Source organism: Temnothorax nylanderi, unplaced genomic scaffold, assembly GCF_030848795.1.
Source record: "Temnothorax nylanderi isolate EJ_2023f unplaced genomic scaffold, tnyl_v1.0 TNYL_tig0308_pilon, whole genome shotgun sequence".
In the NCBI taxonomy this organism is placed as follows: domain Eukaryota; kingdom Metazoa; phylum Arthropoda; class Insecta; order Hymenoptera; family Formicidae; genus Temnothorax; species Temnothorax nylanderi.
Window position 1 is genome coordinate 32,501 of NW_027249370.1, and position 26,847 is coordinate 59,347.

Consider the following 26,847-nt stretch of genomic DNA (forward strand, 5'->3'; position numbering starts at 1 on the left):
AATTTGCACACTTTTTTTAATTTTAATTTAACCTTTTTATGAATTGATAGAGGGTCAGCTTAGTAGCACAAGTGCGGTTTTACAATCGACGCAATGTCAAATCGATGTTGACTTTGGGAGTTCAGGCTACATGGTCCATATATGGACTTCGCATATGAACCTTTGATCGCGAATAAAGCTGGATCTAATCAACCAATCTTAAAGAATTATATATGAAATAGGGGTAGAAAAAACTGAAAAATATAATAGAATTAGAAATAACCTGATATATCAGAATTTGCGGAATCTGTCTCCAGAAATCGGTAATCTCTTCATCGATCCTCGCCAAATTCAAAACAACCTTTCTTTAATGATACTCTATATAAGATTACATGTATAACTTATACACTTTTTAGTCAAAAATCGGTAACCCCTTCACCGATCTTTGCCAAATTCAATACCAACTTACCTTTAATGATGCTCTATCCATAAAATTTGCGGAAATTAGAGCAACCACGCAAATTTTTTTATACAGAAATCGGTAACCCTTTTATTATTAACAATTTTTCTAATTCTATTACATTCTTCAGTTTTTTCTACCCCTATTTCATATATAATTCTTTAAGATTTGGTTGATTGGTTCTTGAGTTGTAGAAATTTCAGTAAAAAGCGTACACATACACGCACACACACGCGGACATTTTTTAAATGCGATTTTTCGACGTTTTAGAACATTCTGATTCATTGGCATCAAAAACTAAAAAAACAATTTTTTCTCCGGTCTTTTCTACTCCTATTTCATATATAATTCTTTAAGATTTGGTTCATTAGACCTAGGTTTATACGCGATCAAAGGTCCATACACGAGGTTTACGAAAACAAAGCTTCCTCTATGAGGAAGCAATAAGATTACATTAATGTTACATCAATCCAAAAGTGTGCCATACTTTATTATAAAAGTAGACTTCACGATACACCTAATACTAGTTGTGCAATTCCGTCATTTATATATCGTTCTTGTACCACCATTTGTCATATTTTAAATAACAAGAAATGGATCTCATCAGATGCCATCTGTCAGATGACCGACATTTGCATATTCTTTTAATTTGAAAATGACCTATTTGAAACGTATTATAAACATTTTTAAATTGACGTTATTACGTTATAATATTCACGTAGGTATCTTAAACGTCAGTTAGTTAGAGTGCATGACGTCTAGGACCGGTAATTACTACTTATCAACGTGAAAATCACTACTTATCACGTGACGTTACTGTCTGGAAACTATAATGACAGCTACATTAGGAAAGTACTCTCGCGTTTCTTTTCTCATGCAAATCATATTGCTACGCAATCATGGAGAAGAGACGTTTATCGCGAGATCATTTTGCGCAGGAGAGCTTAGAGAACTCGCGCGTCGCAGGTACGCGGTTTATCCCTCTATGATGAAATCGTCCCGCTAAAGCGATCCTGACAACAATACAGCTCCGCGCGAATAATGGTGGCGGGAACGCGTCTTTTCCTGTTTATTTCGACGGCAGCTGGCGGCGCGGCAAGTATTTTTAGCGTTTCTCGTTGAAATCGAGCACGTCGACTCGACAACATTCCGTTACGCCCGTTCCAATACGGCGATTAGCGAAACCGAGGAAGCAAGCCGCGGTTTAATGCACCGGTTTGACTGCTGCACGTTGACGCAGCCGCGTGCCAGACGTGACTTGGCACTGGAGAACACATTCGCAATCGCAAAAATCACACCTTACTGATTTCTCAGTTTTGATTTTTACATGGATTAACGCGAATGCAATTTCCATCAGCTAATCTACGATTTCATTTGATACCGCGATATAATTACAAAGAACCTCGTCCATTTTATTAAGGAGTTTTGGACCATGAACGCACTTGACTTCTATATGCATTTGTAGAGGAGGTTGATAGAAATAATAATAACATAGTCACAAGTTTCAAAAACGTGGGAAAAGATATTTCCTCGGGCGTGAATTCGCATATTACCATATATAGGTACGATATTAGCTAATTGGCACTTTACACTAACTTAAATATTATAATATCATTAACTTTATATAAAATAATGTATTTTATAATATCGTATTTTATATTATAAAATATAAAGTTTATATTTTATAATATCGTACAGACTTTCTTGCGCTCAGGGCACTTTCCCGATAGTGATGGCAGTAACGAACAAACTTATTGGTTTGTTCGACTAAGGGCCGGTTGTTTCAACTTGTTGGTAAGCTAACTAATAGTTAAATCATATATATATGTCTTTGTCTTTCCTTCAAATTAAACAAAGATAGACATATGATTTAACTATAGGTAGGTATTATAGTTTACCAACAGGTTGGAACAACCGGCCTAAGTCAGGCCTGTGGCCGGTTACACTTTTCGGCCAAAAGAATTTTCATGTCATTTTCTGACAATTACAGCGGTGAAGATAATAATGAATAGGTATAATTAAGACATTGAACCGGTTGTAACTTCTCGTCCACCGTCCCAGAACCTAAATTTATTTTTCTAATAATGTACGCAACAATACCTACAAAATAACATATGATTCTATGTTACACGCCAATTTTGGGCGAAGTTCTTTGCAAGGTCGAAATTTTGCGTACAAAATTTTAATAATTCAGAAAAAATTATGTTATATTATGTTATATTAGAGGAGAAGGTAATAATATGGAACCCCTTCAATATCTCAAGAACACTTACAATTAGCTGTACTTTAAAGGTGACAGCAATAACTTGTTTATTAGGTTGCCCTCTAGAGTTCTAGACGATAAGAGTGCTAGATTTATTAATTCTTTAATAGCGGTAGATTAATTAACCTATTTCTCTTTTGTTGATTTTCCAACCTATGAAAAGTATATATGTAAAACTTTGTTTATTTGCAACTGTTCATGATTAACAGGTAATTTTTAGAGTCAGACGCTATATATTAATATGATATTATCTAACATTTCCACGTGGTGTTTAAGAATATTTAGTCCTTTTGCTGTAGCCGCTATTATTTTTCAAGATGGCAGTGTCTCTATTGTGGACCTCCAAGGTGCTGGGTCAATGTCTGTGGATTTATTGCAGTCTCTGAACTCACAATGAGTGTGCAGAAGCAGAGAAAGAAGAATACGTGTGATTTTTGCCGATAGACGAAAGAAAATAAATTTTCTCTTTCAATTATTTTTTCATTATATTATTTTTTTTATAAAACAATATATTTTTTATTATGTATTTCTTTCACAATAATTTTTTCAATGGATTACTTTTTTGAAAGGCATTCAATGTTTTGTGAATTTTTTTAATTTTTAACACTCAAAAAATAGTGGGGTTCATATTACCAGCACATTATAACTTATGACTCACTTCATCTTGAAATTTCTTAAAGTTGCTCAAGACTTGCAGACAAATGACTTTGACGCACGATGGACACGAATTCTTTAATTTTGCAGTTTCGCGGTTTCGACGCAATACAGACACGATATTACGATAGTCAAGTCCACGTGAGTGTTTTTTCTTTCAAACTTACAATTAGCAAGCTGTCAGTGACAGCTCGCACAGCAGTTATTGACCCAGATCATTACAGTTGACATAGTATAGAATATCTGTTGCGTTATTAATCTGTTCTGTCACGGTGTGGTTTCCTCTGTTGCAGTGTGCCAAAGTATAGACATAAGAAATAGCGTGAGTCAATTCTCAAAACTGGAGGGATGCCGGGTGGTCGAGGGCTTCGTACAAATTCTCTTGATCGATCGAGCGGAGCAATCGGCCTACGCCAATCTCAGCTTCCCCGATCTGGTCGAGATCACTGGATACCTTCTTTTATACAGGTACAACTATTTGCAACTATATCAAGTATAGCTTCAAGAGGGTATTCTGGTTTGAAAGGTCATAAAAAGAAGATTTTTCAGGAATTTTTGTAGAGAAAGGAAAAAAACGAATAACGTTTAACTTTGCATGTTTTTTAAGCCTTATTTTAAGAATATGTTTTTATTTTCTAAATAACAAAAACGCTCTTCTTTTTTATGGTATATCCTGGTCACTAGGAGCTCGCAAAAGAAACGTGTATGGACGATGTTAATGATTCTAGCTGCTCTAGGTATCTGAAACGCAAAAACTAAAATTTTTCTTATTTAAGAGAGAAGTGTGGATATCGTCTGAACTAGAATAAACATATTATACGTTTATTAGTTTTTTCTTTTAATAAAATACTAATAAAATTTTGAGGAAAAACTATAATATGTATTTTAAAGAGGTCGCCATTTTGTCCAGAATGGAAATATTGGTTTAGTTCTAGTTCAGACGATAGAGACACACTTGAATAAAAAAATTTTGGGTTTTTGCGTTTCAGATACCTAGAAAAGCTAGAATCATTTACACCGTGTGTCTACTTACGTGTTTCTTTTGCGAGTTTCTAATTACCAGGATATAACATAAAAGAAAAGAGCGTTTTTGTTAGAAAATAAAAATATATCCTTAAAATAAGGCTAAAAGAACATGCAAAGTTTAACGTTATTCATTTTTTTTGTTTCTTTAGAAAAAATTCCTGAAAAATACCTTCTTTTTATGACTTTTTAAACCAGAATACCTTCTTAAAGAGTTCTCTCATTAGCGGTGTCTATTTGTGACGGTTATCCGCATATACTTTAGCCTCGCATTTATTCGTTCGTGTTTCCAGGGTAAGCGGACTTAGGACCGTCGGCCATCTGTTTCCAAATCTGACGGTTATCCGCGGTCACTCTCTCTTTATCAATCACGCCCTCGTGGCATTCGAGATGATGCATCTTCAGGAAATCGGTCTCCACTCTCTGACCGACATTCTACGTGGATCCGTGCGATTCGAGAAGAACCCGACGCTCTGCTACGTCGACACCATCGACTGGGACGTCATCGCCAAAGCTGGCAAGGGAGAGCACTTCATAAAGGTAAGTATCTTCGCTTTACTCTTTTTTTTATCTCGGCGCAACATTTATAAATAGGAACGACAGGTTATTATTAGAAAGATTTGATGACCAAGATAAGTAAGTTTATCCAAGACTCGAACCGACGCGCTGCTGACAATCCTACATTTACTCGACGTCATTCAGAGAGCAATTTGCATCGACATCAAAATGATATGGTCGTTTATCGATAGTTGTCCCGATGTTTTCGAAAAGATTGCGCGAACTTCTATAGTCACAAATATTTGGGCCAAATGGGAGCATTATAACGCGCGCGCAACTCATCACGCTTCGCGGCGTCTTTCCTATCAATAAATTGTTAAGAGAGACAAGAAATCTAAAGCGGAAGCGGTTGGAAATTACTTCATTCACTTTACAATGAATGCGTGTTGTGCCGTAATGCACCGTGTGGAAACTCGTATAACGAAGCCGTGAGAAATGACGGCGTAGCGGTGACACGATGCTTTACTATAAATACGATGTATGCCTTCTGAAGCAATCAAATCGCTTTAGCATCGTGTAAGTAAAGCCATGCTATGACTACGTATCTACAATCGTATCTACAATAATATACGAATAATAATATACGATTATGTGATAAATATCTATCTACTAATATCTATGATGATAGAACTATTTGTGCGTAAATTTCCCTTTTTACTCGAATGATCAATCAACTTTCGCTTTTTGCTTTATATAGGGGAGACCGGGGCACTATAAGCCACAAAAATTCAAACTCTGAAAAGTACTTATATAAGATTTTTTGTCTCTTTTTTTTTAATAATTAAAACACTATGTATATTTTAAAATTTATTTAGCGTTTTGGCAAATATTGATTAGTTTTTGAGAAAAAAATTAAAACACATTTTTTGAGAAATAACCCAAGGTGCCCCATACCCGGGGCACCATGGGTCTGTCACTGGAGCACTATGGGTCACACACAAAAACTAGATTTATTTATTCAAGAAATAACGAAAAGTTACAAAAGTTGAAAAATTTTATTTTATACGTTTTCTTATGACACTGTTCAGGATTGGGCAGGAAAAACAAAGATATCAGGACCCACTACTGAAATATCATTTTTTTTTGGAGAAAAACTAACTTTTGACATATGTTTTCTTCAATCAAAAATAACATATGTATGTCATCAACCTTGGTAATAAAAAAAAATAAATGATACATGATTATCTGTAATGTAGTAAAATGACAAAAAATGCTAGAAAGTTACACCTAATTTTTAGTACGTGTATATTTTACTACAAAAACAATATTAAAACATTTCTAAATGGTTGAAAAGTTATTTATGCATCACGAAAACCATTTATGTCACGTGCGTCTCGAGACTACGGACTTTGATGACTGCCACCTAAATACGAAGTATGGGCAACGAAATAACTGTCACATGATATTAGTTGAATCAACCTAAACATTCTGGATTACCCTAAACAGTCAATGACCCATGCTACCCCGTGGCTCATGGTGCCCCGGTCTCCCCTACTCGTATAAGTAGTATCGAATATCTCGTGAAAAGCGTATCGTTGCGAGAAACGGCAACGGTATTGATCATCGAATACGAGCCTTTCGTAATGTGTTTTTCGACCTTCGTATCGGCTCAACGTAGTATATATAGTCTTGTTTCTTCTCTTACTTTCTTATACGATAGTTCCGCACGGTAGCGAAAGAATTTCCTACGTCCTGCTAAAAAAATTTAACGCGCCCATTTCTCCATCTCCAAGTATATACAGATTTCATTTCGTTGACTCGCATGGCATTCGAAAAGATAAGATACGTAAATATAGATTAAGATCAATTATACGAAGAGATAATGGCAATAAGGTGACCGGATTAGATTCCGACAATACATATATCTATACCTATGTAAAAGGTGTCGAATTAGAAATGCTATTGTATTTTCATTACTTCAACGTGCTGGCATGGTTCTCGCGTTGATTTAAATAGCGGCAAGCATTTTTGTTTTTATAAATTATCACGTTTGAAAACTCACGATAGCATAAGAAAAATGTTGAGGTCGCTGGAAATAAATGTTACAAAAAGACAAAATTTCGAGAGAAATTGCAAGAGAAATTACATGAAAACACGCAAATTAATAGAATTGTGTTACAATGCATTCTCATTTTATTTATAGGACAACAAGCCAACGAACGGTTGTCCGGTATGCGACAAAAAATGCCCGGCAAAGCAGACGAAACCCGATCAGACTCTGTGCTGGAATCGACAACACTGCCAACAAAGTAAACTATTACGGCGATCGATTATATTCGCGATTATATTATATATAGAGACCTTTCGCCGAGTCCTGAGCTGGATTCCCGTAAAATTGTCACGAGCGACGAGTTAAACGGTTTTTGAATTTTTTATTTGAATTTACTTAAAGGATTTTGTTCAACTGCTTATTCCACGTCGTGGAAATTTTACAGTTATATTATTATTATTATTAATGGACTTTTGTGTAATAGGGGAGACCGGGGCTGGTTGTGACATTTTTTCTATAAAGTGTCTCAACTCTTTGATTATGTTGTTCTTATAAATGAATCTAGGCTTACTAGATTCAGTAACTAATCGGGATTTAAATTTAATAATAATTTTATCTAACCGCTCATTAGAAATTATATAAATTAAAAAATTCTGAAAAAAGAGACATGTAACTTTTTACCCCACACCAGGGGCTGGTTGTTACACCACACGGGGAAAATTGTTACAACAAAAAAACAAATGTAATCTCAAACTTTTTATTAAGAATAATCATGGTTTGTCTTCTTAATTCGAACAAAAATGAAATATTATTGTTTGTAACGAATTACAAAAAAAGTTTTACTTAGTCCAAGTAATAATATGGTCACAACCTGCCCCGAGAAAATGTCACTTTTAGCCCCAACACCAAAACTAACCTCTTAAGATTAAATATTAAAACACAAATATTTGTAAAGCTTATAAAAGTAAGGTTTATTGTAAACAGAAGGAATTAGAGAGTATATACCACAACATACACATTTTCGGTTAGCTACCGTTGGCACTGTAACAACCTACCCCTGTAACAACCAGCCCCAGTCTCCCCTACAACGTTTCATACAATGTTGTACTTTCACTTTTTCAACTAATATACCTCTAAACTTGTCTACTCACTTTGCATTACTTTACCTTTAGCCTACATTTTTGCATTTTAACAATTATACATTTACATTTACTTCTGTTATTGCACATTTGCTTTAATCATATAAATTAACTCAAATCTAAAAAAAATTCCAATTTCAGACTCCCCTCTCTAAAACTCAAAACTTCAGCCTAAAATCTACTCTTTATTCTTTCTTAGCCTCTCTTAAGGGAGGACACCACTGTAACTGCCCATTTTCGACTGCCTTCTTTGGTATTTTTTTTTTAGAAAGGAATAAAATATATGGTCAAAAGAACTTTTAGGCTTTATTAGACATATATTAAAGTATGTAAAAAAATTTTTTATTTGTTGAAAAAATACAAAATGGCGGCGCACGAGTCGCTATAGCACTTATTGGTTTTCAGCCAACCCTCTCCGCGGCACGCAGTAGAACTGTCGTAAATTTGATCCTGGAACAAAAAGTGAAATATTTTCGTTAATTATATTAGTTTTAGCAGTGAAGTACGAGGGGAAATAAGAAAATATTAAAAAAACAAAAAATAGAGACGAGTTTGAATAAAAAGTTCGATTTTTCGACCATCGAACTTTTTATTCAAACTCGTCTCTATTTTTTGTTTTTTAATATTTTCTTATTTCCCCTCGTACTTCACTGCTAAAACTAATATAATTAACGAAAATATTTCACTTTTTGTTCCAGGATCAAATTTACGACAGTTCTACTGCGTGCCGCGGAGAGGGTTGGCTGAAAACCAATAAGTGCTATAGCGACTCGTGCGCCGCCTTTTTGTATTTTTTTAACAAATAAAAAATTTTTTTACATACTTTAATATATGTCTAATAAAGCCTAAAAGTTCTTTTGACCATATATTTTATTCCTTTCTAAAAAAAAAATACCAAAAAAGGCAGTCGAAAATGGGCAGTTACAGTGGTGTCCTCCCTTAATTGTTCTGCCACTTGTATGTACAGACTCTTCTGCTTCTCTTCTATTAATTTTCTTATTATTCCTCTTTTTTATATCCTAGAATTCTCGTCCTCTGCTTTTGCCTCTTCTTCCTTTTTCGCTTTTTCCTTCACTATTCTTTTTATAGCTTCCAGTCCTTGCTCCTTGTCATCAGTTTATATACCATCTCTTTAAGTGTCGTATATAAATATATCCGATTAAAATGCCACCACACAAACACAATGATTCTATCGCTTGCAAGTTATTATTTACTGAATTGACGGAGAGAAACGCGGTAAGCGGTTTGACACCTCCTTTTAACGTAACGATTGTCTTCTTACAGTATGCGATCAGAAGTGCGAGAATAGAGCTTGCGACGATACAGGAGAATGTTGTCATCCGTTCTGCATGGGTGGATGCACGGGACCGACGGCCAGTGATTGCATTGTTTGCAGAAACGTAGTAGTGAACGAGGAGTGCAAAGACCGTTGCCCGGCTGGCAAATTCGAGTTCATGAATCGGCGTTGCATCGAGGGGCAGGAATGTCGTCAGATGCTGAAGCCGCGCGAGGCGTCGGATAATGTGAAGCTGCGCCCATACAGGCCGTTCGACACTAGATGCGTGATGGAGTGCCCGGTGGGTTATATGGAGGGCGAGGAGCATGGCAATCCGACCTGCAAAGAGTGTGTAGGTCGATCGTGTCGGAAGGAATGCTCTGGGGCGAACGTGGACAACATCGCTTCGGCACAAAAATTACGCGGGTGTACGCACATCGCAGGTAGCCTCGAGATACAGATACGCGGTGGCAAGAACATCGTAAAGGAACTCGAGGACAGTCTAAGCACGATCGAGGAGATAGACGGCTATTTGAAGATCGTCCGCAGCTTCCCGCTGATATCTCTAAACTTTCTGAAGAATCTGCGCGTGATACGCGGTAACCAACTCGAGAACAACAAGTATAGTCTCGCCGTGCTCGATAATCAGAATCTTCAGGAGCTCTGGGATTGGAACACGCATCCAAACATCACTATCATGTCCCAGAAAGGTCCCGCTAAGCTCTTCTTTCATTTCAACCCGAAATTGTGTCTGCACGAGATCGAAAAGTTGCGGGAGAAGGCCAAGTTGGAAGAATTCACTGATCACGATGTGGCATCCAGCAGCAACGGAGACAAGGTCGCTTGTAACGTCACCGAGCTAAAGACTAAGGTCACCAAGAAATCATCTAGGGGAGCTATTATCGAGTGGAAGGCCTTTACGCATCACGATACCAGGTCCCTTTTGGGTTACGTTGTTTACTTCATCGAAGCACCTAATCAGAACATAACGATGTATGATGGCCGCGATGCTTGCGGCGGTGATGGCTGGCGGGTGGAGGACGTTTCCGCTGAGAGCACGACGCCGCAGTCCCACAACGGGACGGAATCACAAGAGCCTGTCTATCACACTCACATACTGACTCTGCTGAAGCCATATACTCAGTATGCTTATTACGTTAAGACTTACACCATAGCCACGGAAAAGTCAGGCGCGCAGAGTAAAGTCAAGTACTTTACGACGCTGCCGGATGCGCCTAGTTCGCCCAGAGCCTTGTCGACTTGGAGTAATTCTAGCAACGAACTGGTGATATCCTGGTTTCCGCCGCTACAAAAAAATGGAAATTTAACACATTATCGAATTGTCGGTCGATGGGAGCCCGATGATCCGAATTTCATCGACCAGAGGAATTACTGCGATGAACGTAATTCAAATCACTTAATTTTTTCAATATAGTAATATAATGTAAAGAAAATTCTTCTTTGATACAAGTATTAGTTACGTTGTTTAATAAAAAATGACATTTTCGAGCACAAAAACGAGGATAACGTTCCCCGTAGTTTTTTGATAGAGCAATTTTGTAAAATAAAATCGTCTTCAGCACCCCAAAAACTACACGAAACGATTTTTTTGTTGAACAATGATTTCACGATTGTTACAATTAATATAAGTGCGTTAAACTTTTTGATTGCGTGATATATTTTTGTGAAAAATAAAGTTAATTAATTAATTATTAATAAATTATTACTACTTTCAGCTATGCCGTTACCTGAAGCAAAAGCACCAGAGGAAGTCATAGCGGAGGAAGAAAAGAAGCATACCGAACTAGAGAAGGAGTTTGCAAAATCCGATTCGTGCGTCTGTACAGATCGTGAAATGGATCAATCGATGCGTGAGAAAGAAGTTTCCAGTTCGATCGCCTTCGAGAACGCGTTACACAATCAGGTTTATGTAAAACGAATGTCTAACGCGCGTAGAAGGCGCCACACTAGTGAAATGTTAGTCGCGGCGGATCTAGCCAAGGAGTCTGCATACGAACAGGTAAAATTTCAGATTTGCTGAAATTAATAACGTTTATTAGCTATGAACAAACAAATATAAAAATGAAGAAATAAATTGCGTACTGGACTTTATTTACTTATTTACTTTATTTATTTATTTATTTATATTTACAAGTAACATTTTGAAAACCATTAGTCCTGTATTTCATATCATGCGTAAATTGATTAAGAGATTAACTTCGATAGAAATAACGGTAAAAATATCAGTACGAAATGAGTCAATAATAACATTTGATGGACTGCATTTAATTACGCATGTATTTTACATTGTTTAAAATTGAATATGATTCTCGATATTCATGTTCAGGATAGAGAAAGCACTAACAATAAAGTGGAGAATGGTACAGTCACTATATTCGAACGATTAATACCCAGCACGAATCTTACTTTCGTCATGAGAAATCTCCGGCACTTTGCTGCGTACAATATTGAGGTTCAAGCTTGCCGAGAACGAATTGAGAATGATACGAATGATAAGAATAAGAATTGCTCGACGAAAAGTATGAAAACGTACCGTACGTTAGCGATGGAGAGCGCAGATAATATTCCACCGGACACCTTTAAACTGAAGTATTCTGGCGAGAATAACAGTCTCACTATTACATTGTCTTGGGATGAACCATCTCAACCCAATGGCCTAATAGTCACGTATCAGATCGAGTATAAAAGAGTTGATATTAAAAATGTGAGTAACATACTTTTTAGTTTCTATTTATTAAGCAAGATTACTGCAAACAAGTATGTTTTCGATGAGAAAAAGGGAAGAATTTGATGAAAAAATATTTTTAAAAAAAGGATCTTTTGGGGAGAAAAAAGATGATTTTTAATTCAGAGTGTATCTTGTATATATTGTTGTAATATAAGCTTTTTCTATATTGTACAGATAAAAGCAACGGTGGTATGCATTACAAGACGCGATTTTGCCAATATGGGCAACTCGTATGTCTTGAAGGAACTTTCTACTGGAAATTATTCCGTAAAAGTACGAGCTACGAGCTTAGCTGGAAATGGCGCATATACCGAAGTAAAATATTTTTATATACCTGAATATGGCACGTTCAGTACATTTTGGATTTTCTTCTGGTCGATATTGGGCATTATCATAATATTCAGTTTTTTGACAATATTCTACATATTTAAAAAAAGATCAATGCGAAATGTGCCCAGTATGAGGCTTATCGCGACAGTGAATCCAGAATATGTGAGCACGAGTTACGTACCGGACGAGTGGGAGGTTTCCAGAAAGAACATTCAATTATTACGAGAATTAGGGAATGGTTCTTTTGGCATGGTATACGAAGGATTGGCCAAGGATGTCGTAAAAGGCAAACCGGAAGTGCGGTGCGCCGTGAAAACTGTAAATGAAAACGCAACCGACCGTGAACGGATAGAGTTCCTTAACGAAGCGTCCGTCATGAAGTAAGAGAAATTAATTACTTCCTCTCTAGTAATATTGGCTGCATTCCGATATTCACTGTCAGTACTGCAAATCTGTATTTTACGTCACGTATACTATAGATTTTCAGTACTGAAAGTTGCTGACAGTGAATATCGGAATGCAGCCATTATATCTTTCTATCTGAATTCTAACTTATTATAATTTTCTCGTTGAAGGGCTTTTGACACTCATCACGTTGTCAGACTACTGGGCGTAGTGTCACAAGGTCAACCTACATTGGTAGTTATGGAACTGATGGTGAATGGCGATTTGAAGACGTATTTGAGAAGTCATCGACCGGACGTATGCGAGAACTCCAAATATCCTCCGACATTGAGAGATATCTTGCAAATGGCAGTCGAAATTGCGGACGGCATGTCTTATCTCTCCGCGAAGAAATTTGTTCACAGAGATTTGGCTGCTCGCAATTGTATGGTAGCCGAAGATCTTACTGTAAAGATCGGCGACTTTGGCATGACAAGAGACATATATGAAACTGATTACTATCGAAAAGGCTCCAAGGGGCTGCTACCAGTCAGATGGATGGCACCAGAAAGTTTGAAAGACGGTGTATTTACCAGTTTTTCTGACGTTTGGAGTTACGGAGTTGTTCTATGGGAAATGGTAACGCTAGCTTCACAACCATATCAAGGCTTGTCGAATGATCAGGTGAATACAAATTCTGCAACAAAATCGCCTTCGGTTATTACGTTATACGTTTCTCTAAAATATTGTATGTTTTTTTAGGTATTGCGTTATGTAATTGAAGGAGGAGTTATGGAACGACCGGAAAATTGTCCCGACTCACTGTATAATTTAATGAGACGTACCTGGAATCATAGAGCCACGAGAAGACCTACCTTTATAGACATCGAGACGTTGTTATTGCAAGAAGTTAGTATAGAAGATTTTGAGAATGTTAGCTTTTATCATAGCCCGGAAGGAATCGAAGCTCGAAATCAAAATAATTCGCATTCACCACAAAATGACCAGTAAGTATATAATCTTATATCAATTAATATAATAATTTGCACATTTGAATGATTAAATGTGTGTAATTTCATTATTTAATTTAAACAGAGATCTAGAAATGGTTGCTCTACAAGATTTGCGGGAGGAAGAAATGGAGGGAGAAGAAGATTCACCACTACGTCAAGACTTTGGTGATTTTGCAAGTTTTGAGCCTTGCAGTATTAAAAATAACTTAAGTCCACGATATGGAGCAGATTCGTACGGCGAAACCTCAAAAGCTATTTCCAATTTCCATGACATGAATTCTACAAAAGTACCCAAAGCTGGATTCGATGAATTTGGTATCTCTGGAGATTCGCTCGTATCTAGTAAGGACACGTTAAACTCGCCTTTTGTAGACGGCAGCCTTAAATCAGTCAGGAGCTCGCCTTTTATATATAAGAAAAGTACTTCCCGCAGTAACGTAAGTCAAGGTTCTCTAGGGAAGCCTGGAAGTCCACAAAGCTTAGTTAAGCGAAATTTTCTCGATAGCCCAAATCCGTCTACGTTTCGGGACGATCCCGATTACGAAAATAGAAGTCCTGAAATCATGTCAGGCATCGACAAAAAGGAGATTACTTCTTTACATGTAGAATTTCCATCAGTGGACGTTATGGATATTCAGATCAATGGTGACAAAACGGAAAACAACAAGCACACAGGCGACTATATGAACAAATCGGAAACATTGAATAACGGTTACATCGGTAATACGGCCACGTAGCTTCGCTGTACGAAATTTTATCACTTGGAGTGAATTGGATATGAGTATTCCAACAAAAAGGCAGTGTCTGTGCCAAATTTATGAGCGTATTGGATTATCGTTTTGAAAGGATTACATTGAGCAGTGTTTTCTGTATATGAAAGGGATGTTAGTGTGTTCTAGCTAACATACGAGTTATACTTATAAGTCTATATTTTAAACGTCTAGACGTCTAACTAAGAGTACAGGTCCTAACAAACAAGTGGAGTTTCCTTATACGGGTGTTACCATGTCTTAATTCCGTCTCTCTAAATGTAATTAATATTGCTACGCGTGTACAGCTAATTATATATTTGTTGCGCTGCGATGCATGTTGGAAACGAGCAGCGAATATATTTATATCAGATACTGTCTTTTTGAAGTTGTCGCTGTAGTATATGTTAATATGGAGAGTTTACTTTATACTAAAGACGCCGTTATTGTGGAGTTATTATAGACAGTCGCGATTTAAGTAAAAAATCTTGAAATTGAACCGCTGAAGCATGGCGGTTGTCCATCGGCAATGCACATTATCTACTGACAAGCATGTAGTAACTTCTCTCCCTATTAATTATTTAGCGTGTAAGCGTGTATCGAGGAATTAAGCAGGTTTATTATTTATATCATAGACTTTCTGTTTCGTTTTCAGTCGCAAGATACGCTTTTTGCGCAATTTCTGCTGTAACTATATTGTATAGCATTGGTTTATTTTTTTTCCTCGAGTTTATAGTAAATATGGTACACCAAAGTGGCAATTAGGTCGACTACCGCGTTGGTACGACATTTTGTTCACAGCAAAAAGACCACCTTTTATAAATTTTGTGAATTACGCCTAGTCGCCACTTTGCATGATTTTAAGCTTTGAACTCGTATAGTGATATAGATATGTTGGAAAGTATGCGTGTAGAGGGGGTGATTCAGAATAAGTGTATGGACTTAGCAAATATATCGCGTTCCTCTAATTTATAAAAAGTTCTATTATATTTATGTTTTCTACTATTGTTTTAATATTTTTGACTTTATTGTATCAGTTAATCTAAGAGTTCTGAATCCACCAATTGTTCGATACATAGTAGGAGAATTAGGGAGTAAGGATCCTTTTTTTTTTTAAATTGAAAGGCTTTTTCAGTAGCGACCGTACAATTAATGAGCATTTGCGATATAATTTGCAAAAAGTTCATAGCTTTTATTTTAATCTTTTTATATTGTAATTATGATGAAATCTTAAATGAAAACAATTAGTGTCTAATCTTTAAATTTAATATTAATATTATATTTTAATTTCAAAATTCTGACACGATCAAATATTATAAAAGTACGTATTAATTTAAACGGCGCCTTATCCTCGTTTCTCATTCTAGACAATCTCGCAAATATAGAGATCCAAAAAACAAAACGAAACAAAGCTATATGTATGTTTGAAAATTTTCAGGGCTGAACAAATTAACGATCACAATAATATGTAAAAGAAATTCGACGTTCCGAATGTGAACTTTGTTGAATCTGATGCGTTAGATATTTATATGAAACGAGCAATAAGTAATTCTGTCAAAATTTCTTTTATGTTGCTATTGTGCTTCTGAAATTTTCCTGACATACCTTGTACGTATTGACATAGGCTATATGCTATGTACGTAACTGTACTATTTCGTGGAGCTGGCACATGAAATCGCATTTTGCCTCCTACAATATGCCTCTTGTAATATCTTCCAACGAGGAAGATACAGCATATTTCTCACTGCGAACCAATACCACTTTTCGACTGAAAGTTGACATATACCGCAAAGATTCACCGTGCAATCTACAGTCATGAATTTATAGTCTCCATATCGTGCAATAGGATCATCCACAGTATTTATACACCGTAAACGGCTACAACAGTCCGCGGCGTAAGATATCGCTCTTATCGTTTCTGCGTTGCTCCACGAAATAAACTATGAAATTCAGAGGCATACACCATGCTTTTGAGTAGAGACGAGAGAACGTAGACTGTCTTAGAGCCCAGTGAGAAACAAGATTGACGACGGACGAGAAAAGGTTGAACCCGTGTAATCGTTACAGTCGCGAGATAAATAATATTGGATGAATCCTAATGAAATGAGGAAAGAGTTATTGTACGAGCAACGCAACGTAATGCAGTTGAGTCTAGACATAACGAGCCTCTAACACAAGACTGATTAGCTAATCCCACTATACATCCGTAATCTCTCAGTAAGTTAAAGATGCAAGACAAAATGGTAGAAGTTCCAGACTGTTCCATATCCGCAGACACACCCTCCTTTTGATGATTTATTTCGTTTGTTCTTACACTGCGCATTCGTTTGAAGGTATATTTAGTCCACTATGAGAATTATTAGTGCGATCCACGGTTGTTTCGTTCCTACAACGTCGCGCGCATACGGCCCATGCCACTTTGATTCGATGATTGCTCAGAGCAAGTGCGGTAAAGCAATATATGGGGTATCTGAAATCATTGTACAATTTTTCACAGATTTCTTGATGAAATTGCGTGTGATATTAATCTTTTGTCGATGCTATTTAGACGAATATTCCTCGTTGGAATCATTTAACTATCAATATTTCGTATCCAATTTATTAAATGGTCACACAAAAATCAAATCTTTGTTAAAATAAAACAAACAAGGTTTTTTCTTGTCATTTACATACACACACATAATATCTAATAATATATATAAATAAAATTATTATTTTATAGTGCAATTCGAAATAAAAGAGTATAATTATATAATACATGTATACACGCTATTTTTTAGGCATTAAAATTTTATTTTATTATTTATTATATTTAAATGTAGCTCGCGCGAAATTTTTTCAAGTTTCCTCGGAACTAACCATTCAAAGACAGATCTCGAATTTATCAAAGCATTTTTTATTAAAAAAGAGTAACGTTTCAGTCTCAGGATACCCTATATATCAACGTGTAAAATACCAGTGACCTAATAGCAAATGTCTATTCCCAACATTTTGTAGAAATACATTGGATGTAAAGAAAAGTCGCAGCGTCACAGCTTGTGTACAGACATAAGATGAAAAAATGTAATTATATAACACGCGTAAAAATTTCTCAATTTCTGTGTCACCACTATTTTTTTAAGAATTATCCGCTATTCAACCCCTTTTCTTCTCCATCGCTTTTAGCGATTCCAGACTAACAATCACACGGTTATCATACTCTTTTTTTTTTACACGCTCGGAAATTTTGTTCACTTCCAACGTGCCAAGCTAAGCGATGAGGCATTTATTTATCGGAATGCTGTTATCTCTGATTGCGAACGTATTCTGAACTTGACGAAATAATCGAATTTTATCGGGATATAGCATACATAGAGCCTTGGATCACGGCGAACCTTTTTTGTCCTTCGCAACTCTGACGATTTCGTTTAACATAGACATATATTATACATATTCCGTTTATATATTATACATAATCCGTTTCTTCCTTTCAAGTTAAACTTTTTTTTTTAAGCGGAATGCTTTGACGCGCAAAAACGCGCGTTTTGGAACGAAAGGTGGTAAAAATCCAGGTGCGCGTTAAATTCTCAGAGTTAAGCAGAGAAGGAACACGACTAACGACGGATTAATTATCGGCCGATGTATCGTAATAATAAGCCTCGCTCGTATTGTATCTAGTATAATAACAGACAAACGCAGTTAACGCTTAGACCATGTACATGTACTATATACGAAATAAGTATCGTAAGATTAACACGAAATGTTTCCTATATGGCCGCGAGTCTCCGTATTATAAGAACGGCGCGCGATCGCTAAAATTTAGGCCTATAGTTTAATAGCTCTGTAATATATTAGAGAGTAACTTGCAGATTTTAAGGTAGCACGTAATCATGTCTGGAAATCGTGTAACTATATAAAAGTGTGCAGAAAAGTGTGTGCCTGTGTTGACGCGCGTATCGATTGATTTGACAAGCGTGTGATCTGTTTGAACGTTATACGTAAATCACAAAGATTTGAGGGTGTCGGCCACGTGCCGATAGATCAATGTACATCTGTATCAATGTTGGAAAAGAATCGTGGAGTATCGGACACGAGGCAGAGAAACGGCATTTACTTTATCGTTAAAAAACAAAAAACAAATTGAAGCGAGGCGCGAAGCCCCTGCGTCGCGCGAATAATCAAGTCCTCCGCTGATCTTAGACTGAAGCACATAACTCTAATCATCCTCGACGTCGAGAAACCCTGACATAGGATTACTCTATCTCGATCTGTTAATTTATTTGTATTTATTCTGTGTAAACGAGCGCAGACGAGTTTAGCGCAAACGCAATTTTGAGACGCTATCGATTAGTTGATATTTAACGCACCTGTTGCAAATATATATGAGCATTACACGGCGACTCGATTCCTTTCGCATCCGACATAATCATGCCCTTCGATTTTCGAAACTTGTTACATCGATACCTCACGATAGAATTCGGGAGACGCATTGATTTTTTTTTTTACATTAGGGAATATTTTAGTCCACGTTTTGCAACTCGATATTCTGTTGTACACAATTCTTTTGTTACGGATAAATTTTTACGGTATATATCTAATAAAAGAATCTTGCAGTAAAAAAAAGCCCTCATTATGAGGTTTCTTATTGTGACAGTAAAGATTTTACACCCACATGCTGTTTTTATTCAGATTATTCTTTTAATCTTAAACACCGTTCGCAATTCTGTTCACAATTCTTATCATTGCTATATTTATACAAATAATAGACGAGATCTCTGATACAATATCGTGTATATCTCATAGCGTTACATCAATATATTCTAATATATAATTTCAAACCATATTTATGTTCTACCATTCTTCATGTCACTTTACTATTTTTTCACTTTGCGAAATAAGTTACGCGATTGCTATAACTGCTCAATATTAGATTGCTCAAGTTCCGTGACAATGAGGTAATACCGTAAAATGAATAACATTACAATATTATATTACAATATAACAGAGTCCTTTTATTTTAACTGAATTCACACGAAACATTTTGTTCTATTTTATAGTCTGATTTTTGTCATAGATTTTATAGTACGATTTTACTTTCTATATAATAAGTTTTCAACAAAGATCACGTTAGTTTCATTTAAAAAAAAAGAGTAAAGATACGTTTAAAACTAGCAACAAATAGTAGGACCGCGTTGCGGAGTTATTCAGGATAATTGCAATCTTTTATATGTTCTTTTTATAGATTTAGATATGTCAAAGAAGACGCCACTTCAAAAATCAGTTTATTTTTTATCAGAGTTATACGCGCTTTTTAACGACATGTCCAATCGTTCCTATTGTATGAACACATGAATACTATTATTTTTATTAGATCGTATTACACGACAGCTGATGTATACACACACACACACACACGTACGTGTGTGTATATATATATATATATATATATAACAGTGTTTTATATATATATATAGATATATATATACTCTCCCTGGTGGAAAAATGTCTCAGAATTTTTCATATTATTAATCAGAATTTCTATAAAAATTTTCAGACTTTCTTAGAATGTTTAGAATTCTTCAGGCTTTTTTATACGAATTGGAACGTTTTTCAGAAAAACTCAGACAAAATAATAATGAAATACGTCAGATTTTTCCCGCCAACACATCTTTGTAGAAATCTGAATAAATATGAGAAAATATATGGTATTTATCAGAAATTTTTATACATATGAATATTGAAATATTCCGAAAATCCTCATCCAATTATTTCTGAAAGTAGGTTTCTGAAAAATTTTGTATTTTTTCAGAATTTTTCACAAGTCTCAATTCTTAAAAATTTTCTGAGAAAATATGAGAAATTTTTTCATCATTTAATTATATGTTTTCTGTGCCTATCGTAGAACTATCACTCACAGAACATGCGCGCTTATTCAAATAAGTGTGCGTACGCTTCAATTGTTCATTGTGTTCAAGCAGTATTACGATAGTATATATCACAGAGATTTATTTTTAACAATTCTACACAGAATATTTTGTGTTTATTTAAACGACAATATTATCGTTACCTTACTCAAATTATCGAAGATGAATGGTCACACGCTATATAATGCTCAAACTGTTAATTTGCAAACGCAATACAGGCAAAATTGTCCAGACCACAATTTGCGATCAGTTGTGATACAGATGTGCAAAGATTGTATATATATGTATACAAATTCGGAACCTTCCTTTTTTTTATCTCCGCTTCTCGGCGATGCTTTGCGCAACAGCCTGCTTTGCGGATTCAGCCTGCAAATGCTTGTGCTTCAATCGATTTTTGGCTAAAGCACGCAAGTTATGCGAACGAATTATACGGCGAGAGTGTTATGTGATGTTGGACTGTAAAGTGCGGATGAATGATGAACGGAAGTATGTTTATAAAAGTATGTTTTAAATAAAGTTAATGCACATATATTAGTCGACAAGACGCGTATGCGTTCGTATGCAAAGCTTCTCAATAAAAAAAAAGCGCGAATGTAAAAAAAAAGAAAAAACGAAGAAACGAAATACTCGTTTTCCATAGGTTTAATGCCGAAGAATATTTTATCGTTAACATCGATCTCTATGGAGCTGATGTACGCTTGTGTCCTTCTGTTAATTATCATAGTCGTTAGATGGATTTATTCACCTCTGATGCAATGTTAACGCGTATAAATAAAATAATTACGTCCTCGTAAAAGGGCGGTAAAGGGATACCGAATCAAAGATTAGCCTAATGTCTTCTAATAATCGCGTGCGTGATGCTGCGACCACGATACGCGATATACCGTTTCACGATCAAGTGTTGTTCAGTTGCCGGTTTTGAAATACAGATCGATTAATATATCTATAATTAATATTATTTAATGTGAAGTGATATAGGTCGATTTTAACAGAGTTTCCAAGAGGTGCGGATTTACACCATACCACTTTGAAAATGTGTGAGCAACCCGTGCGCTGTATGGAGGAATACACTTGAATACCATGCATATTACGAGGGCAAACCATTTGTATAGAGATTCTTTTGAGTGATGCACAAATGTTAGTGTATATTTTCCTTTTTGAACTTGAAGCAAACGCCACTGCCACGATGAAAGATAAACCTACGAGGAAAAAAAAAGATACATTATGAATGAAGCATGAGCGCGCAACATCAGTAATATCATCGGAATTGGACCCTCGTCTTGCGTGATTCGCGTCATCTTTAAATCCTTCATTATTCTACGATAATACGACGTGTCGCGCGTAATCGCTTGTATACTTGTAATTTTGCGCGTCGCCATGTAACGTCATCAAGCGCGTTACACGGAAATTTAAATGATTCCTCGCTGTACGGTGCGACGACGATAGCGTAGCAGATAATTGGGTGTTTTAGCGCACTAACAAATTAGCAAGGCATCATTTCTTTCTAGATTAAGGATAATTTTTTTGCTGCGCGCGCCAATAGTGCGACGATTTTCTGTTTGTCTTCTTTAAGTCACGTCTTTTAGCGCCGCACGAACGTGTGTACAGGGGATGTAAAATGATGATGGAACATTCGTGCGGACGAAGAGCACGAGAACCGAAGTCACCTCGGCCTTGGTAACGAGAGCCGATGGTTGCCAGGCACAGCCATTGCTGCGGATAGTCGTAGATGTAAACATTTAATTTGTAACATCATTGTAAGAGTATAGGACCGCGCTATGGAGGGGCGACGATCTCTCGTATGTCACTGTATATCTTTAACTGTCTCTTCTCCCTCCTGTCGCGGCATCCCCTCGAAGGTATTGATGTGCCCGCGCCCGGGGCAATGCTTGACAAATTTAGATATATCCGATTATCTTTACATTAAAAATTGTATTTACTATTATTAACTATATGATACGCGCTGTACGCAGAGGAAGAAACAAACTTTATTTACCAAATACCAGTTTTTTAATAAAAAATCTTTTTGTGAAGGAAAAACATCGAACGCCTGTTACGCAGTTGAAAAATTCGTGTTAAATTTAACATATATCGCATGTCCCAAATGGTCCACTCAAAGTTTTCTATTAATTTCACACAATATGGATATGTCAAACGATGGCACTAATAATACATATATATATGTTAATATTTCAACACAAAATGAATGCGATCTTCGTTGTACTTTGAAGTTAATTTTGTGTAAAATTAACATAAAATAAGAAAATAGAATTTGAAGATTTAAATAGTTTGTTTTTATAATCATGTTCTATATCTTCTTATTAACTATGTTTATTTTTTTTAAACGTTTATCATATTTAACTTTTTATTTGGCGCAAATTTCTGATTTTAATACTTTTTTTGAAAAACATTTTTGACATTTTTAAAATTATTAAATATTATAACACGTATTATTACAATATTCCAATACTTATTATTCACCTAAACATTCTTTTTATGGAAATAAACACGATTTATATTACAATGCACAATTATTTTATATTTTTGATTGAATATTTTAAAATAATTTTGTACAATAGATTTTTAAAATATATAACAGTTTTTCATATTGACGCGTGCACTTGGCAACTTGTTTTACCTTTCTTTTAAAAGGTAATTTTTTAATAATATCCCTTCATTTAGTATATTATACAAATATACAAGATACAAGTAAAAAAAACTAATCTAACTTATTGTTAGAAGACTTGTTAGAGCTTCTATTAAGTCCCGGTCTACAATAAGTATTTTAAGCCTTAAGAAATAGTTCAATCACAGTTGAATTTGAAGAGAATAATTGATTGTGATTGATCAATTTCTTAGGGCTTAGGACTTAAAACGCCTATTGTAGACTGAGACTAATTGCAGTTAGACTGCTGCCATCAGACTGGTGAAAACATTCTCAAGACTCAAGACGCCGAAGTTGTACATGTCACAGATCTTATATATTTATTCTCATTTATCATTTCTTTATGCAATTATATTACGTGTATTTAACAGACTCGATTAACAAACTCTAGACATTTTACATATTGTACTTGCAGAGTAGGCTAACATAATTAAATAATGCTTTATACTTAACTTGGAGGAAATAGTAACATTGTATACATAGTATATGTATACATATAATATAAGTCGGATATTATTACATCGCTGTTTTACTGTACGAGCGCCGGCAAAGTCGCGATCGTCATTATCGACAGTCGATGCAAGACGTCTTTATCGTTTCGAATCGAATTTTCGAGCCTTCCGCTCGTCTAGGCCAGTCATATTAAGGTGATGCTGGAGCCGTCTGTTTTACCGGCATTTTTTGTCGGCACGTAGCGTCGTATTAATTTGACAGAATTAAAAATCCTTCTCCAGAATTGCAGTACATACATTAATGATTCAGGGGAACTCCGATTTTATATAGAAAACGAGAAAAAATTACGAAAATACAGATTTCCTTATCCTACTCTTATCCCAATATGGCGTCTCGAGTTGCGGCGAGCTGTCAGCTCGTCACAAGATGTATTTCATATAAGAGATATACCATTGGTACAAACGCGAAAACAAGTTCCCCTGAATTGCACAACAATAAAAACATCGATAAACCCCCCAAATCAAGATTTGGAAGCGTAATATAAAAGTATGATGTCGATGTGTATCGTGCGTATGTGTGCGTGCAATGTAGTGTGCTATCCTTGTCTATATCTTTTTGTCTATACAAGGACAGATATAGTCGATAACATAGAAAATGGTAATTTTGTCGGTTATACAGACGGCTCCAGCATCACCTTAAGGTCCATATATTTGGCCCCTCATCTACGACAAAATACAAAAACATTAATATATTCGGATTGTACATCGTTTGTACATAAATGTACTATGATTTTTAGTGTTTGTACATTCTTGGTTAATTAAAAAGAAATAAAAAAGTTTTACTAACAAGACCTCTAAAAGTTAGCCCCTCATTATTTCAAAAATAATGATAAATCACAGTTTATTGTGCTTAATCGTTTGTACATCGTTTGTACATTCTTAATAATTGATTTACTTTTCATTTAAATATATATTTTCTTGTTTAAAATATAAATAAATAATTTTTATTCGAATTTTTGCGGGTAAATCTTCGGCCAGTAAGTGCGTTTACATTGGCGTCAATTCTGCCAATGTCAAGACTCAAACAGTAGCCAACTGTTAAAACGAAAAAATCGCTTTACAATACTTCATGTAAATGCTCACTTATGAAATTGTTTACGTGAGTTTATTTTAATAGCTTGGTTATGTTATTTGTATATAATTAGCTGACTACTGTAGTTCACGGTATCATCACAATGTTAGTTTTATTTCTCACAAATTTGTAACAAATTGTACTATCTCTTTAGAATTTTATGACTTTTATTCAATACAAACAAAATATCGTAGATGACATAACCAAGTCTGTCAAAATAAACTCACGTAAACAATTTCGTAAGTGTTTACGCATTTACATGAAGTATAGTAAAGCGATTTTTTCGTTTTAACAGTTGGATACTGTTTGAGTCTTGACATTGGTAGAATTGACACTAATGTAAACGTACTTACCGGCCGAAGATTTACCCGCCGAATTCGAATAAAAATTATTTATTTATATTAAGCATTTATATTAAGCACAATAAATTGTGATTTATCATTATTTTTGAAATAATGAGGAGCTAACTGTTAGAGGTCTTGTTAGTAAAACTTTTTTATTATTTTTTTAATTAACCAAGAATGTACAAACACTAAAAATCATAGAGTACATTTATGTACAAACGATGTACAATCCGAATATATTAATGTTTTTGTATTTTGTCGTAGATGAGAGGCCAAATATATGGACCTGTCATATTAGACTAATTTAAGGGGTTAACCATTCCAATTAATCTTCCCAGGTTGCAACCACCATGAATCGCTTTGATTTGAGGTGCTATAAGTGGGATTTACTTTGCTTCGCAAAATTAATGCGCAATAAAAAGTTATTAACAATATTATCAACAAAAAACGCGATTTTTTTATTTTTTCTCAAATATCTCGAAAACTAAGCAAGATAGGGTAACTAACTATACGTACCTTTTTTGTAGAGCGTAAAATTATCTACAATAATGATCTGAACAACATTTATCCTCAAGTCAGTCGTTTAGCTTGCACGTGCCGTCAAAGTCCGAGACTCGGATCCCGAAAACCCTTGATTTCATCGTTTTTTTAATGTTGCGCCGGTGATTTTTTTCCGTCATTTAAAATGGAATTAAAAATCCCTAAAAAATCACACATCATCTGAGAACTACAAAGAATACTTTTCATGGTGTAACCAATTTTTTAGACCTTTTTTCTTTAGTTTGTAGCTATGTAAGCAAAAAATTGATTTTTTGGAATAGTCTTAGTTTTTCGCTGTTTTCAGGCCTTAAAATTTATTCGAGACGAATTTTATCGTATGCATCTTGTTGTGGACAAAATTTGCAACAAAAAAGGACCCTAGTATTTTTTTCGTACGACGAACGCTGATTTTTTATTGACGCGCAAAGTTATCCAATATTGCGCACAGGTCGGATAACGTTTGTTTTACACCGAAATAATTATTTTTTATTAAAATTTACGTGATTTTTCGCATTATATTGAACCATATTGCAAAGCCGTTTTTTTGCAATATGGTTAAATAATAATGCGAAAAATCACGTGAATTTTAATAAAAAATAATATAATTAATTCGGTGTAAAACAAACGTTATCCGACCTGTGCGCAATATTGGATTCGAGATATTTGAGAAAAAAAAATCGTGTTTTTTGTTGATAATATTGTTAATAACTTTTTATTGCGCGTTAATTTTGCGAAGCAAAATAAATCCCACTTATAGCACCTCAAATCAAAACGATTCATGGTGGTTGCAATCTGGGAAGATTAATTGGAAGGTTCGATGTCTTTCACTTAAAATGCATAGTTGTATGATTTCTAATTATTCGATATTAGCACGGTGATGAATATTGCGGTTCGAATATCAAAATCATTTATTTTTTAAAATATATGTATTAGAACATATAATATAAAGAAAGTATACAATATAAGTGTAAGAATATGAGTTTTTATATTATTTTTTCAGTTCTATATATTTAAAGTATAAATAACTAAAAAAATATTAAATAATAATATAAAATGGAATTAATTATATAATATATCTATATATATATGAATATAAATAAAATCTTACATATACCTGCACAGAAAAAAATTAGTCTTTAATCAAGACAAATATATTCAAATCAACACAATCATTGTTTCATATATATAAGCAAGAATAATATATAAATTTCTTTAAAAAATTTTATATTCTTGTATTTCAAGAA

The 26,847-nt window shown here is 35.0% G+C and overlaps 1 protein-coding gene across 1 annotated transcript in view; it reads left to right on the forward strand.

Moving 5' to 3' along the window:
- Inr-2 (insulin-like receptor-like) overlaps positions 1–22,755 on the forward strand; it is a 49,256-nt gene extending 26,501 nt beyond the window's left edge. Inside the window, exons 3-12 of the mRNA XM_071719722.1 lie at positions 3,650–3,824; positions 4,673–4,919; positions 7,081–7,186; positions 9,351–10,745; positions 11,079–11,362; positions 11,690–12,067; positions 12,266–12,801; positions 12,997–13,489; positions 13,568–13,812; positions 13,901–22,755. Of these exons, the coding sequence (XP_071575823.1) occupies positions 3,650–3,824; positions 4,673–4,919; positions 7,081–7,186; positions 9,351–10,745; positions 11,079–11,362; positions 11,690–12,067; positions 12,266–12,801; positions 12,997–13,489; positions 13,568–13,812; positions 13,901–14,555 (4,514 nt within the window). The 3' untranslated portion in view covers positions 14,556–22,755. The remainder of the gene's footprint in view (positions 1–3,649; positions 3,825–4,672; positions 4,920–7,080; positions 7,187–9,350; positions 10,746–11,078; positions 11,363–11,689; positions 12,068–12,265; positions 12,802–12,996; positions 13,490–13,567; positions 13,813–13,900) is intronic.
- The last annotated feature ends 4,092 nt before the right edge of the window (positions 22,756–26,847 follow it).